The sequence below is a fragment of the Podarcis gaigeae genome (genome assembly GCF_964106915.1).
Source record: "Podarcis gaigeae genome assembly, chromosome: 6".
Lineage (NCBI taxonomy): Eukaryota > Metazoa > Chordata > Lepidosauria > Squamata > Lacertidae > Podarcis > Podarcis gaigeae.
This window is the reverse complement of record NC_139682.1, coordinates 21,791,103-21,806,478: the sequence shown is the minus strand read 5'-3', so window position 1 is coordinate 21,806,478 and position 15,376 is coordinate 21,791,103. Positions and strand designations below refer to the sequence as shown.

The 15,376-nt window shown below is 45.4% G+C and overlaps 1 protein-coding gene across 2 annotated transcripts in view; it reads right to left on the bottom strand.

Moving 5' to 3' along the window:
* SLC13A3 (solute carrier family 13 member 3) overlaps positions 1-6,213 on the bottom strand; it is a 44,262-nt gene extending 38,049 nt beyond the window's left edge. For both annotated transcript variants that reach the window (XR_014566079.1, XM_083746235.1), the window contains exon 1: positions 5,912-6,213. Coding sequence is in view for 1 of the 2 variants with exons in the window: in XM_083746235.1 (XP_083602361.1) it covers positions 5,912-6,022 (111 nt within the window). In the remaining variant the exon portion in view is untranslated. The remainder of the gene's footprint in view (positions 1-5,911) is intronic.
* Between the last annotated feature and the right edge of the window lie 9,163 nt (positions 6,214-15,376).

Sequence of the window (15,376 nt, the reverse complement as noted above, 5' to 3'; positions counted from 1 at the left end):
CCATTCTCCACACTAAAAAGCCTCAAGTCTTTGTAGCCCTTCCTCATAGACAGCGTGTTCCACAAGTCTGATTGTTTTGGTTTCCGTTTTCTGCCCCCCCCCCCCATTCTGCATCGGCCCAGTATACCTGAAGGAGCATCTGGCGGTTCCCTCATTGCGAGAAGCAAAGCTACAGGGAACCAGGCAGAGGGCCTTCTCGGTGGTGGTGCCTGCCCTGTGGAATGCCCTCCCATCAGATGTCAAAGAGATCAACAACTATCTGACATTCAGAGGACATCTGAAGGCAGCCCTGTTCAGATAAGTTTTTAATGTGTGACATTTTTAATGTATTTTTAATCTTTGTTGGAAGCTGCCCAGTGTAGCTGGGGAAACCCAGCCAGATGGTTGGGGTGCAAATAAATTATTATTATTATTATTATTATTATTATTATTATTATTATTATTCAAATTGATTGACTGATGGATTGCTTTCTCCCATTTGCAAATCTGCCCACGCTCTGGACAGCTGGCAGACAGTGGAAGATTCTCTCTTACCTCTTCTGGAATGCATGGAATATTGCCCATCTATCAAGCTGCTAAGCTGCCACTGTGCATCTTGTTGTCTAAGAGTACATTCATCTCAGCAGGTTAAAACACAGCAAGGTCGTTCATCACCACCACCTGCTGCGTTTCAAGCCACATTTTCACTGTGCTGTTCACGTTAAAGGGAGTTGGTGGGGATGTCTTCACCCAACCTGAATGACATTTTTGGTTTCCCTGCCCCTGTGATATTCCCCGTGAAGTCCTAATTCATTAAGCTGTCATGTGCGCATGTGCACTCATCTGATCATGCTCAGTACCTGTTGTGGTAATGTGAACCTACCCTTTGCTCTGCTTTTAGTTTTCTAGTTGGATTGAAGCTGGTTTGCAAAATAATAATAATAATAATAAATGCATCAAGTAGCCATTTTTGTCAAGAAACTACAGGATCAGTATGGATTGGCTAACGGTATCTGAATTCAGTTTCAAAACTAACAGTGGGAGCCTAGTGGATGCAGAGTATGTTGTAATGTGAACATACCCTAAAACCAGACCACAGCTTTCTTTCTGAGCCATTCACAGTACTGGGGCAAGCATCTTTTTAACTCCAGCACCCTGCTTGCCTCTGCAGTTGGGCCAGTCCTGACACAGACTGTAAGCTCCTTGGGGCAGGGACTTTTGCCAACGTTGCTTTGTAAAGAGCCATGTACACCGATGAAACACTCATAGGAATCATAACATCCTGGGAATGTGGTTGCAGAGAAATGCATTGGACCTAACATCTCTTTTTGGCAGAAAGGGCATTGATAGGGAAACGTGTCCAAGCAACATACTCAAGAAACAAACACATACTAATTTATTTATTTTTTCCGAATGCCCATATTCTTTACAACGAAGCTAGAAAGTTAACAAATCCACAACCAAAGAGGTTGAACAAAGTCCAGAGGTGAGAACAGCCCTCCTAGAACATTCCCCTTCCAACAGCCCCTTTCTGGTTAAGCTAATGGCAAGCGCTGTTAAACAGATGTGTTTGCATCTAATATGTACTTTTTGGAACATGCATATTGCATCAGCTGGGATGGGGGAGTGGGTTGTAGGGGGGATTTTATCATTTTCTCCCTTGCGAAAATCACTCTTCTGAATCTGGCATTTCCTTTGGGGGAAATCCCCCATTAGTGCCAATCTACTAAGGTAGAAAAGTGTTGCATTTGCTCTCCATGCCTGCTCTGATCCCATAAATTAACAGCTTTTCCTGTCCTCCACCCTCAAGCTGATTGCCTTCAAACACACACACACACATTTGAGAAGCAAACATGCATTCAACATCATGTGTAGCTTAGTCCTTAAGAACAGAATATACTTTGAGCAACTATGGGTATTTCCATACAGGTGTTTATTTTTGGATCAGTGTTACTCATGCATGCAAGGTTTTTACAGCCTGCACATGGCAGCATCAACACCAATATGCATTTTCCACTTCCATTTAATCTGCATTTACTCTTCCTGCTGAAAAACCAATGAATTTTAAGGGGGCGGGGACACCTGTTACCAATGACCTGTTTGCAATATTTGAAAGGCTTGCTTGCAACATTAAAACTCTTGTCTGGAATCACTCCTCCCAATAGTAAACCTATGTGGTAAACCGGTTTCATAGACTGGCACTGGATCCAACATGGGGCTTAGAGGCAGATGGGCCAGGTTCAAATCCTAGCTAAGTCTGACCTGCCCCAACTTTTCCTAGCTTTGGGAAGTGGTGGAAGGAGCTTGAAAGACAGTGCAATATGATGGGCCAAATCATATACATATATGTCCCTTTGCTTATTTTCGACCCTTTTTGGTTTGACAGATTTGTGTCAAGTTAGAGAAAGTCTGTCAGGAAAACAAGGCTGCCAAAAGCTTCACATAACAGTTGTCTCAGAAATGTCATCTTCCCATTTCCCATGTGACTTGGATGATAGTGTAATCATTTCCAGGGAATCTGTAGGGCTCTACCGAACAAACCAAAGCGACGTCTGGAGGTTGGTGGGGAGGGATGAAGCAGAGAGCTCCTGGTTTAAGCCGTGAGCTGAGAGAACCTATTCAATTCTTGATGCAGAGGGGGGAATTTTCCATGATAGCTTGCCCTGCTTGATGGGTGGGGATGCAGCTGAGAGCGGTATCAATATGCCGTGGAATAACAGTCCTGTATGTCTTCAGGAATGGCAAAGATGCAAATAAAGGCACTGTGGGAGACGCATAATAGCTTGGAAAACAGAGGTGGTGAAATCCATGCACAGCAGCATAGACCGTCCAAGAGCGAAACAGACAATAATCTGGCAGAGATTTAAGCTTTAGGGGCAGAAGCTGTGGACGAGACCAGAAAGAAAAGGCATGTACCGCTGGAGAATGAGAACTGTGTGTCCCAGTTGCAGATCCCTTCCATGTCAATGAATGCAGCTCTGAAAGCCCAGTCCAAGCTTGGCAAGGAGAAAAAGGGGAGGTGGACCATTCTAAGCATATGAGGAAAAATCTGCACCATTCCCCACACCCACCACAATTTATTCTTTATTAAAGTTATGGTTTCCATACTACTACATTAATTTGAACCATTTACAGGTGTTACACAGACAGCTTAAATCGTAAGTCTGTAATTAAAGTCCCCCTGCGGCAGGAAAAGCCACAGGGAATTGCTTAGAAAGTTGCCCATCAGCCTTGCCTTATGTATCTCCACTCCAAAGAAGACACATGATTCTCAGGCTGCACACTTGCCTGGGTGTAAACCCCACAGTGCAACCTCCTTCCAAGTAAACATGCATAAGGTTGCACTGTTCATCCTTTGTTGATCAGGCCCTCTGGAGCATCTGTGAAAGAGCACCTTCTGTAGAAGCTGCGAGGGGAAGCATTTTGGAAGCAGGACCGAGAAACAGAAACAAAGAATGAGTGATGTGATGCCTTTTATTGATCTGTGTTGCTTGGAGAACTGCAAGAAGAAAAACTGCCTGGAAAGGGCATTCAACGGGGCAGCAGTAGACAAGGTCTAGGAGTTTCTTCAGGGAATTATTTCCCTGTGGTGTTGGTGACAATGAACAAAGGGCAGCTCTTGAAGCAAAGTAAGCTAAATATGCTTTGTGAGGATTTTCTGTTACAGAATGGCGTATTCTCCAGTAACCTGGGCTAGGTGTTACTTTTCTGTGGCAGAGATGGGGACCCCATGTTGTTGGGCTCCAATTCTCATTCAACATGCCCAGTGGTTAGGAATGGTGGGAGTTCTAGGCCAGCAACATCTGGGGGCGAATCCTGTTGTCTGCCCCGGATAATGACAGATGGATCATGTTACCATCAAAAAATGCACTGCAACAGTAATTGCAGGGACTTTGTAATGACAGTAATTACAAGGGTGGACTTTGGTAATCTTTGGTAGTATAGTGCCCTGACAACCCTCAATCTCCATGCTGGATTTTCTCAATTTTGCACCCCATCAGCTTGGCGCCCTGTGCTGGGGAACTGCCTCCACTTCCTTAAATCAGGTGCTGATCCTGTATTGTAGACTCAAAAGTCTGTGATAATAAGAGACTTCTGAAAAAGTATAAGATGAGGCAACTATTTAGTTGGGGCAGGGGAGAAAGATTGGCTTTGGGGGAAGCAGTGGATCACTTGAGCTGTATATGGTCAAGGTGACATTTAAAAGTGACATGATGTTAATCTGGGGAGTTGGTCCTAGGGTTACAAAGTGGCAACAGAGTAAAGGCGAAAGGGAATTTTTAAAGAGGATGATCATTTCGTTTGGAGGAGGGGATATTCCTTAAAGGGGGCAAGTAGGAAAAGGTAATTGATAAGGTAAAGGGAAGGGGTAGAGAGTTGGGTGGGACAGGGATGGATTTTTCTATGGACAGCAGACCAGCCGATTTCTTGGAGAAATACTCTCCAAAACTGAGAAAGGGGTTTGGGTTTAGTTCATTGTCTCCTGCAGACAACCTGTTATGTACTGAGTTTTATATTTATTGATCATTCCTCCCAATTTACTTGCACAAAGCTTAAGCAGAGGTTAGACTGTCTCTGGTCATTCTCAAGCATTCATCCCAATTTGAGGGGAAGTTACACAGTAAGCATTCATTCAGGCTTGCTTGTGCAATGTTTATGCGTCTTCCCATTAATCATTCGGCCACCCCACACTTTCCCCCATCACTTTCTCAATAGCAAAAAGTCCATTATTATTTTTTTAAAAAGGTGGGTTTGTTGCATGCAGTCAGTAGAGCAGTTTAATCCACTTTAATTGCACACACATACATTTCTGATAGGAGCTTCAATCCCACCCACCCCCAAAATAGTAACAGTCTGGAGGTAACCTGAGTTCCCTCAAGGACAATGAGCATGTGGTTCCTTGGTTGGAAGCAACATTAAGTAGGAGATGACAAAGAGATGATGGACCAGAACAACCATCAGTGTGGCAACCTTTGGAGGACAGACTATAGGTCAGCAGTAGAGCATCTGCCTTGAATGCAGACGGTGCTGGGTTCAATCCCCAGCATCACCAGGTAGGGCTGGGAGAGGTTCCCTATCTGATACCTTGGAGAGCACTACCATTCATATTGAACTAGATGGACCAGTGGGTTTGACTTGGTCTAAGGCAGCTTCTTATGCTCTTCCTTAACTTGAGTTTCATTAGGAGCCACAGTTCCCTACAAGTAGTCAAAGTGCAGGGAGCAGAAGGCAAGGAATTGCTCTTGGTGGGAATATTGGGGAGTGCAAAGAGCTGCTGCTGGAAGTTATTTGCGTTGGCAGGATAGATATTAGGGAAGCAGAGAATAGCGAGAGCAGAAATCGTAGTATTATCTTGACAGGGATCAGGGAGGTAAGAGGAGTTAGGGCAGAGGGCAAGGAGCTATTCCCAATAGTCTGATGACTGTGGCTGAATGAAGGAATTATTTGAGTACTTTCTGCAGGAAACTGGTTTTCTAAAGGGGAGTGCAGCCTTTCCAAAAACAGAAGATGGGGGAGGGTTCTTGATGGGAGAAGAGACTAAGAAAGGGAGGGGGTGTTAATTGAGTTGGAGACTCAGGTGGTGCTAAGGATCGTGGGTGGGTGACACAATGCTGTCCCCCCTCTTCATGATAAAACACCTCCGCCGACTTTGTGACAATGTCAACAGACAGAAAGTCAACAGGTGAAGCAACAGGGAACTCACCGCCTGTTGAAGCTCTGTCTGCTGCACAGCTGTTTAAAGGAGGGAAAGGCTCCTTGCAAAAAAAGGGGGACAGCGCAAGATGAAATGGTCTGGTGGCTACTCTAGAAGCAGGAGTGGGGGTACAGCCACTTTTGACTAGGGCAAAGAAGGAAGTGGGGGGCGGAGAGGAGGAGGAAGCCCCCTTGCAGGGTGGCTTTTACAGGGGGCGGGGTGGGGGCAAAGGGTTACCTTGGGGGGCAGGCTGAAGAGGACAGGCAGCAGCACCAGCGGGGTGCAGAGCAGCACCAGGTAGCGGCGGATACTCCACACTTTCTTCACTAGGGCTCCAAGCGCTGCCATAATAACCCGACCGGACCGGCTTGGGAGAGACCGGCCGCGGCGCCCGGGCTGCCGCTTTATCCCGGGGGAGGGAGGAGGGCGAAGGAGGCAGGGCTCTTACCTAGGGGCGGCGGCAGGGAGCACGGGGCTCGCCGTCCGCCAGCCCGACCGACTCCCACCTCCCGCTCCATCGGCACAGCCAGAGAGCCAGGAGAGGGAGCCGCGGCCGTGACCGCCGCCGCCTCCTCCTCCTCCTTCAAGGGACCGCCTCCTCGGGGCTGCCCCCTCGGCCACTCCGCTCCAGCCGGAGACCGAGGAGAAGCGAGCAAGCGGCTCATCGCCACGTGGAGCGCAGCTTTGGAGCCGGCATCCCCCGAGCGCGCTGTGCGTCCTAAGCGCAAGGCGCGCCAGCTCCAAAATTTCGCTGCACATGGTGGACCACGGAACTTCCCCTGGGCTGCTGTGGCGCCAGGACAACAGTTGTAATAGTGGGGAGGCAGGAAAAGAGGAGAGTGAGCAGCCAAACCCCCGGATTCAGGGGTGTCAAGTTGAATAAAGTGTGGGGGGGAGGTAAGCCCCTCAAATATTTTAGGGGGCGGCAGCGAAGAGACCTCGACTCCAAGAAGTTGGCTCCTATGCACGGATTTGTTATTTCTCCTCTCCAGTTCTCTGAACAGAGTTTAACCTGTCAGAGGCTTTCGTTGTTGCATCTGACCCTGCCATTTTCTAGTCTCTGGAGGCGAATACGTCCTGTGAGCAGTCACCCCTTGGGGAGAGGTGCGGTTCCTTCCGCGTCCATGGAATGCCGTTTTCTAATTGGAAACCTTACCTTTTGACCCAACCTTTATTTATTCATTTAGAGCGTATGTGCCCTGTTCTTCAGCCAAAGAAAGAAAGAAAGACTCCCAGGGTGGCTTACAATAAGACAGTGCCTGCCCGTAGGCTTACAATCTAAAAGACACAGCACAAAAGGAAAAGGACAGGGGTGGGAGAGGAAAAAGGCAAACTCCACTGCCAACCCTTAAAAGTTAAGTAGTAGTTCTTACACTGTGTTTCCTGGGACAAACACTGCAGGCTACTTCCTAACAGTACAAGGTTAGTTCTTGGTAATTTAAAAATAAAATAAAATAATTCTTATATTCTGAAAGAGGTCACCTTCTGCCTGATGATGTGAATGAACTAATATATACTGACAATCTTGGTCCAACTGCCAATGCGTTTCAAAGTGCTGCTTTGACCTATAAAGCCTTAAACGGCTCAGGGGCCAATTCTTGTGATGATGGGGCTGCCCTCAAATGCCTCCACATTGCAGCTGCTTGAAAAAAAAAATCAACAACTCAGGTTGCTTTTACAGGCTTGTCATGCAGATCTCCTAGTATGTGGCTTGACTCTGTGCCACTAGACACATGTGCCAGCAGGAAGCTGTATGCTTGGTCCTTTTTAAAAAACAAACAAGTGGAGATAATTGATCACTCAAATTCTGTGCATGGCAATTCTGAAACATGTATTCTTGCACTTTTGCAAGCACTTGACCTCCCCCCCCCGCCCCCGCCCCACCCCCGGTTTCATTTTGCTCCGGTTGTTCAGGGCCCATTCTCTGACCCACTGTCAGAGTGTAGTGCTGTCCGGGCAGGACTTTGGGGCAAAAGTTTCAGGCTCCACAACAAAGAATGTGCAGAAGGCCTGGCTTATCACATCTTAAAGCAAGTGAAGTCATACACATTACCATCTATTGAGACACCCTCACAAGACAACTGAGCACAGAGTCTAAAATTAGCTAATGGCACCACTATCTGGTCCCCTCCCCTTTCCCCTGGCTTTGCCCCCCCCCCCCCAGTGCCGGATTTGCGTATAAGCTAAATAAGCTATAGTTTACGGCCCCACCCACTCTCTTGAGGCCACCCCAAAAAAATTAAGGAAAAAATGCTGGATGTACATTTCCCAAATATAATATAAAAAACAAATATATACAGCAACAGTGTTTTGTGTTGTGTTGGCTCCTATGATGTAAGTAATGGGCCCCGCCTGCTAGCCTGCTCCCTAAAATATCACTGGTTTGCTCATGTCTATATACAGAGGTACACAAAAAACAGCAACAATTAGTTGTTGACAAAGGACAGCTGGACATATAAAGGGTCCCCTTACCTTCAGTAGCTTAAAGGTAAAGGGACCCCTGACCATTAGGTCCAGTGGTGACCAAATCTGGGGTTAAAACAAAAAAATTCCTTCTTGTGTGCATGCACACGAAAGCTCATACCAAGAACTGACTTAGTTGGTCTTTAAGGTGCTACTGGAAGGAATTTTTTTGTTTTGACTATGGCAGACCAACACGGCTACCTATCTGTAACTGGAAATCTGGGGTTGTGGTGCTCATCTCACTTTATTGGCTGAGGGAGCCGGCGTACAGCTTCCGGGTCATGTGGTCAGCATGACTAAGCCGCTTCTGGCGAACCAGAGCTACGTACGGAAACACTGTTTACCTTCCCGCCGGAGTGGTACCTATTTATCTACTTGCACTTGACATGCTTTCGAACTGCTAGGTTGGCAGGAGCAGGGACCAAGCAACGGGAGCTCACCCCATCATGGGGATTCAAACCGCCTAGACCAGGCATCCCCAACTTGGCCCTCCAGATGTTTTGGGACTACAATTCCCATCATCCCTGACCATTGTTAGCTAGGGATGATTGGAATTGTAGTCCCAAAACATCTGGAGGACCGAGTTTGGGGATGCCTGACCTAGACCAATAACAGAGGAAGTGTCCCTGGAAAATACAGAACCTTCCTTTTGAAACACACAAAAATATAGGAAGCTGACTTGTACTCAGTAAGAACATTGGTCCACCAAGCTGACTTGCTGGGGTCGTCCGAAGTTTCAGGCAGGCATGACTCTTGTAAAGACAACTAGTAGTAGAAACAGTAGAAAACATGGTGAATAAAATATTAAATACAATTGGAAAGGCATATACCATAGAATTCCATGGACCCACGTAAGAGGTGGAAGGAAGTCCGGTGCAAACAAAGTAATAACAAAATAAGTAGATAAGTAACATAGTATTTATTTTCTTTTTTGCTTCTTTCAGGCATTAGTCTCCCCTAGCCCAGCCTGACAATGCCAGGGCAGAGGAAGTTTTAGGGTGGCACAACTGGTGCGTTCTCACTGGACGCCACACTGCAGAGGGTGCCAAAGCAATGCTTTAGAATGGAGCACAAGAGGTGGGGTTGCTGAATTTTAGCATTGCATAGGGCATCACTGGAATTTGAGAGCCCTAAGTCCACCACTGGCCAGGGACTGCACTTGGAACCTTTTTGCAAGCCAAGCATTTGCTCTACCACTAAGCTACAGCCCTTTGCCTACTCAATATTTAGCCCTCTCACCATTCAAAAGCTCAGAAGTAGAAATATACATTTCAAAGTTGCCTCAAATCAGGATAATACTTTAGCTTTCTTAGCACTTGTATAGTGCTTTCGAGTGCTCAAAGGAATCCTATTATTATTATTATTATTATTATTATTATTATTATTATTAAATCCATAGCAGCGACCAGAGGAGGAATGACAGATGGGAGGAGCACAGAGAGAAGAAAAGCCATGGTGCATTGGCTGTAACACAACAAGACCGCCTTCTTTTCCCCCTGCTGCTACAAAACATGTCTCTCTTGCACCAGTCTCTACAGCCACAGCAGGCGCTGTAACCTTCCAACAGTTTGACTTCACCCCCAAAGGCACACCCCTCCATTGTCTCCCGAGACAGACAGATGTCAATATAATATTATTATTATTATTATATCTTTATTTATACCCTGCCTTTTTCCCTGACAGGCTCAAAGTAGAGTGCAGATAAAATAACAACTAAATGCACTGGGGGTGGAATCAGTGAAAAACAATTAAACATTAATAGAATTAAAACTCTATCTGTCATCTGTCTATGATCTATTTAAAATATACAAGCAATCGTAACAAAAACAGAACAGCATAAGCCCCTTTCTTAAAAACTGTCATTTCCCAAACATCTGTTGGAACAAGAAGGTCTTCACCTGCCAGCAGAAAGATAGCAAGGAGGGAGCCTGTCTAGCTTCTCAAGGGAGAGAGTTCCAAAGTCTGGGAGTAGCCACCGAGAAGGCCCTTTCCCATGTCCCCACCAAGTGTGCCTGTGAGGGAGGTGGAACTGAGAGATGGGCCTCTTCGAAGATCTCAGAATCCAGGCAGGTTCGTATGAGGGAATATGGTCTTCCAAATAGGTTGGACCTAAGCTGTATGTAGATAAGCAGGTAAGTCGGTATCCTTATTCCCCATATGAGAGATGGGAGACTGAGAGAGGATGATTTGATCAAGATCACGTAGTCAGTTTCTGGCAGAGTTAAGAGTCAAACCAAAGGCTTTCAGATTCATAGCTCAGTCTCTTAGCCACTGTGTGACATTAGCTGTCGGTTCCTCTTCTTGAGATATTTATCCCTGCCTTGAAATGCTGAACATCCTTCCTGGATGTACTGGAGCATCAAAAATTCGTGGGTTGCAAAGCGTATCACAGATGGTCTTTACTGCCACAAAACAGATATGAAGATTATTGCTCCCAACATGAGTACCCTATGAAGACACTAGCTATTTAAAACATTCCTTTCTTTGAGAATGGTTTTGCATCACACCCAGCATGAAGTAAGGAATGGAAAAGTTTAGAATTAAGGCTCCTGTGCCAGAAGGCCAATGAGATTACAGAGAACAAAGGGAGGTCGCTTTTGAAAGAAACAGAGGCTTAAGGGGCGAGGGGGAGTCATCTGAAAGCAAAGTTACACATAAACTGCTGATAGAGGTGACCTACAAACAGGCTTCCTGCGGTAAAGGGATGGATGAACTGTTGAACATAATATCCGGGTTAGAAATTCTTTGGTAAATGGGTATTTGGGTTTTGTCTATTGATTAACTTATGCCCTTCCGAGCAGCGGCAGCAGAATATAGGACTGTTCCAGGTGCAAGCTCGAGGGGGGTGGATGCTTCACCTTCTTGAGTTGACGAAGCTCTGCGTCAATTCTTTTTCTGCCCCACGGCAATATAGCAGCCATTGGCACTACGATGCTTGCGCTGGGGAAAGTGCCTTGCAAGAGGCTTGGGAGCGTGCAAAGGGTGTGGAGGAAAATGAATGCAGGACCCATGGACAAAACCTAGCCTCTAGTTCCGAGGGCAGGGACAGCAGCTATGTTTTCCTCCTGAGATGCACAAACTTGACTATAGCCAAAGTTCCCCCACCCCCAAACTCTGGAATCTTGTATTAAGGGCACAGTTGATTGGTGGAGCATGTGCTCTGCATGCATAATATTCCAGGTTCAATCTCTTGCATCTCCAACTAAAGATTCTAGGTTATGATCTGAAGGCACATGAGGCCACCACTTTGCCAAAGCTAAGCAGGACCACGACTGGTCAATCCCTGGATGGGAGACCACTTGGAAGCTACACATGTGAATCATGAAAGAAAGGTGTGGTATGAATGTAAGAAAAGCAAATAAATACATAAAAATAATTATCAGGAAGCAGAGTTCAGAAACATGTATTTCTGATATCTTGGGAAGCTCTTACTAGTTGAATTAGAAAATGCCAATAGTCTGGCTTGACATAAGGTGCTGCTTTATCCTGAGCTGCCTCTCACATTTCTCACATGTTACCAGAGACAGGGAGGGCATCATGCCTGAGTCCAGAATCAGGCAGAGGGAGGCAATTGCAGCACCAACCTCCCACCAGCCATTGCCCCTGAAGCCGTGGGCATTCTCCTCTGTTGGAGATCAGTCAGGAACCCCTAAACCAGCATGATGCCCTCAGCTAAAGTTGAAGTTGCTGTTCCTTTGTCAGTGTGGAATCAAGAGGCAAGTGGAAGGATCCTGGTCGTGGGCGATTTGACCATTAGGAATTGAGGCAGTTGAATGTGTGATGGGCAGGCAAGGAATAGGGTGAATTGCCTGCCCCATGCAAGGTTGTGGATGTCTCCTAAATAGCCCAGCGTATAGTGCTAAAGAGGATTCAGGGCCACTGGCACCAATGACATGGGGAGAATGTAGCTGTGAGGTCGTGAAAATGAAACTTGGGTTGCTAGGTAGAGTATGTTTTAGACGAGGGTTCAAAGTTTTGAAGGGATATTTTAGGAACATAAGGAGCTGCCTTAAATGCAGTCAGACTATCCATCTTCTTCTTCTTTGGCAATCACTAGTAGCTGAATAAGATTGTCTTCCATAAACACAGTTTTAACAATGAGTCCGTAAGCGACTGTGGAGGCCAGTTCTGGATCCACACATCCTTCCACAGTGGGGACATAGGTGTCCAGGTGGGAGTTGATCACGGTGAGGGTTTGCCAAGCATGCCTTCCTCTTAGCGCATTTCTTCCTTTTGCCCTGAGTTCAAGTCTCTTCAAAACTCATGACACCTTTGGTAAAAGCTGTTCTCCAATTGGAACACTCACAGGCCAGTGTTTCCCAGTTGTCAGTGTTTATACTACATTTCTTTAGATTTGCCTTGACAGAGTCTTTGAACCTCTTTTGTTAACCACCAGCATTACGCTTTCCATTTTTAAGTTTGGAATAGAGTAGCAGCTTTGGAAGATGATAATCAGGCATCTGCACAACATGACCAGTCCAACAAAGTTGATGTTGAAGAATCATTGCTTTGACACTGGTGATATTTGCTTCTTCCAGTACACTAGCATTAGTTCTCCTGTCTTCCCAAGTGATGTGTAAAAAATTTTGGAGACACCATTGATGGAATCTTTCGAGGAGTTGGAGATGGCCTTTATAAGTGGCCCACATTTCCCAAGCATACAGTAAGGTTGGTAGTACAATAGTTTTGTAAACAAGCATTTTGGTTTACCTGTGAATGTCCCGGTCCTCAAACACTCTGCACTTCAATGGGGAGAAAGCTGCACTCGCAGAGCTCAGGCAATGCTGGATTTCAGCATCAGTGTCTACCCTTGTGGAAAGATAACTACCCAGGTAGGACTATCCAACTAGCTCTGTATTGCCCACACTGTGTGACAGTGTGTGCCTAAGATTTCAGATGAGATTCTCCCCATCCTATTTGTAGATGCTGGGGACTGAATCTGGGACCTCCTATTTGCAAGACAGATGCTCTACCACTGAGCAAAGATCCTTCTCCTTAAAAAGCCGGTCGCAAACTCCAAAATGCAATTAGAGTGCCAAAGAAGTTGCGGCTTTCAGCAACCTCCTGGTATCAGCAAGTCTCACAAAGTGGGTTCCTGCAACTCCCAGGCAGCACTGCTTCCCCTCTTCCTGAATAGGGAGAAAACTGTTGACATGAAGGGAGATGAGACGATTCCTTTTAAGAGTCTAACAAGCAAGAGAATCCCTCACTGCAGGGACGTTGGGCAAAGGGCAGAAGGCAGCGTTTCCATCCCATTCTTCATAATCAACTTGAAAAAAGAGATCAAAGCGCTGAAAGATGAGAGAGAAGAGGATAATTATCAGCCGAGTCTCCCCTTCTGCCTTTGCTTATGTGTTTGTGAGGGGGGAAATGAGAAAAACAAAATAACCTGATCTCACCTTTCAATCTCACAGTGTCCTCAACACATCATAGAACATCTTTCCAGACACTGATGAAATAAACCCTACATCATGCCTGGAAGACAGGGGAGCTGTATTAGACAGAAAACAAGCTATCTCCTTCATAGATAATTGCCAATAAAGAGAATTGGAGATACTGGACAGGCAGAATAGCTAATAGATTCAAGTATAAAGCAATCAGAAGTAAAAGCAATTCTGGGTGGGGGGAGGACCCAAAATTGGAGAGCATCCTCCTAAGCATAATTGCTTATTATACTGGATGTGCACAGGGTGAGGCTGTGATCTAACAGGTGTGCCCAGTGAATTACTGAGATTTTGACGGAACCTGGGAGACAAGGGGCTAATTTGGTCAGCCCAGGTGCAAGACCATATCCTGTGAACTGTATTCACCAGACTCTAAGAAGGATGTTGGCAAATCAGAAATGACTCAAAGGGTGGCTACAAGGGTGGACATAAATCAGGAATGTTGTATGTTTGGCTCTTATTCAGCCCATAACAAGGAAAAAAATCAACATATGTATCTTTCTCTGCGCAGAACAACTGAACCTATTAAAAATCTGCCTGTCATGCAGCTCTTAAAGATGCTCTTATTGTTCATCCAAAAAGAAAAGCTTTATGAATCAGAAATACTTTTATAAATAAGAGTCTTCAGCTGTGCTCAGGTAGCATTTTGCTATCCAGGCCAGTCTTCGCCATTCTTTCGAAATGGTTCAGATCTTCAGAAGTTGGTTGGTCATTCTCGTCTCCTGGCCATGAAAAGCTTTGCCTGCTCATTTTTTTTTTTCCAGATAAAGCTGCTGTTAAAGGCACAGAAGGAGGCTCAGACATTTGGTAGAGGGGAGATGCAAAGCAACCCCAACTCCAGTCCTTGTTTTCTCTTCCAGCTGGTTGGCATCCATCTGTCTTGGGAGACCTTTGAGGGTGGAGTCAAACTGTTGGAAGATTACAGCATCTGCTGTGGCTGTAAAGACTGATAAGGGAGAGACATGTTTTGTTGCAGCTGGGGCAGATGAAGGCTAGCTGACTAAAACAACCACTTGTATTAACATAAAAGAAATCAATTCAATTTTTTAAAAAAGGAGATGTGAATTATTTTTCCGGGGGTGGGGATGGAGGCACATCAGAGGTATTTAAATTATGATACTAATATTGATAGGGATTTTCACATCATAAAACTAGTATCTAACTCTTTCTCTTCCTCTTTTAGGGCATGTAAATAATCCCTTTCACAACAAACATATTTCTGCATGGAAATTTCCATTTGGAATGCCAGTTTTAAAAACAAAAGAAAAACCCTTCACCACTATGTTTTTATTAATATTATTATGACAAGATCAGCTCAGTTGAAACAGCAGTTCCTGCTTCCAAAATACACACACTTCAAACCAGCAACCTCAACACGCATGCCTCACTCCCTACTGCTTTCGCCATTCCAATCTTGCTCATAAATATATTCCTTCCTGCAACGGCTTTATTGTCATTCCTCACAAGGCTGATTTGTAATCAGCTGATTGACAACTGAAGTCACTGGAATCTTTAGTAGGCCCATTATAAAAGCCGACCTATCTCTCAGCACGGCTGGGACCTTCAATGCAGAATGGACAAATATCCTTTTAGACGTAGGGCTCTATATCTTCAATAACTGCATCAAGGTGAGAATTTTAGCATTTGCACCGTGACATATTACTCATGGCTGCAAGTGTTTAAGAAATGTCACCTGCTAAAACCCCATTCTTTATGGAACCACAAATGGAAAAGGAAAGTAACAGTATTGAAGGAACTTAACAATTAGATGAGTTGTCTTATCTCAGTCAGGAGA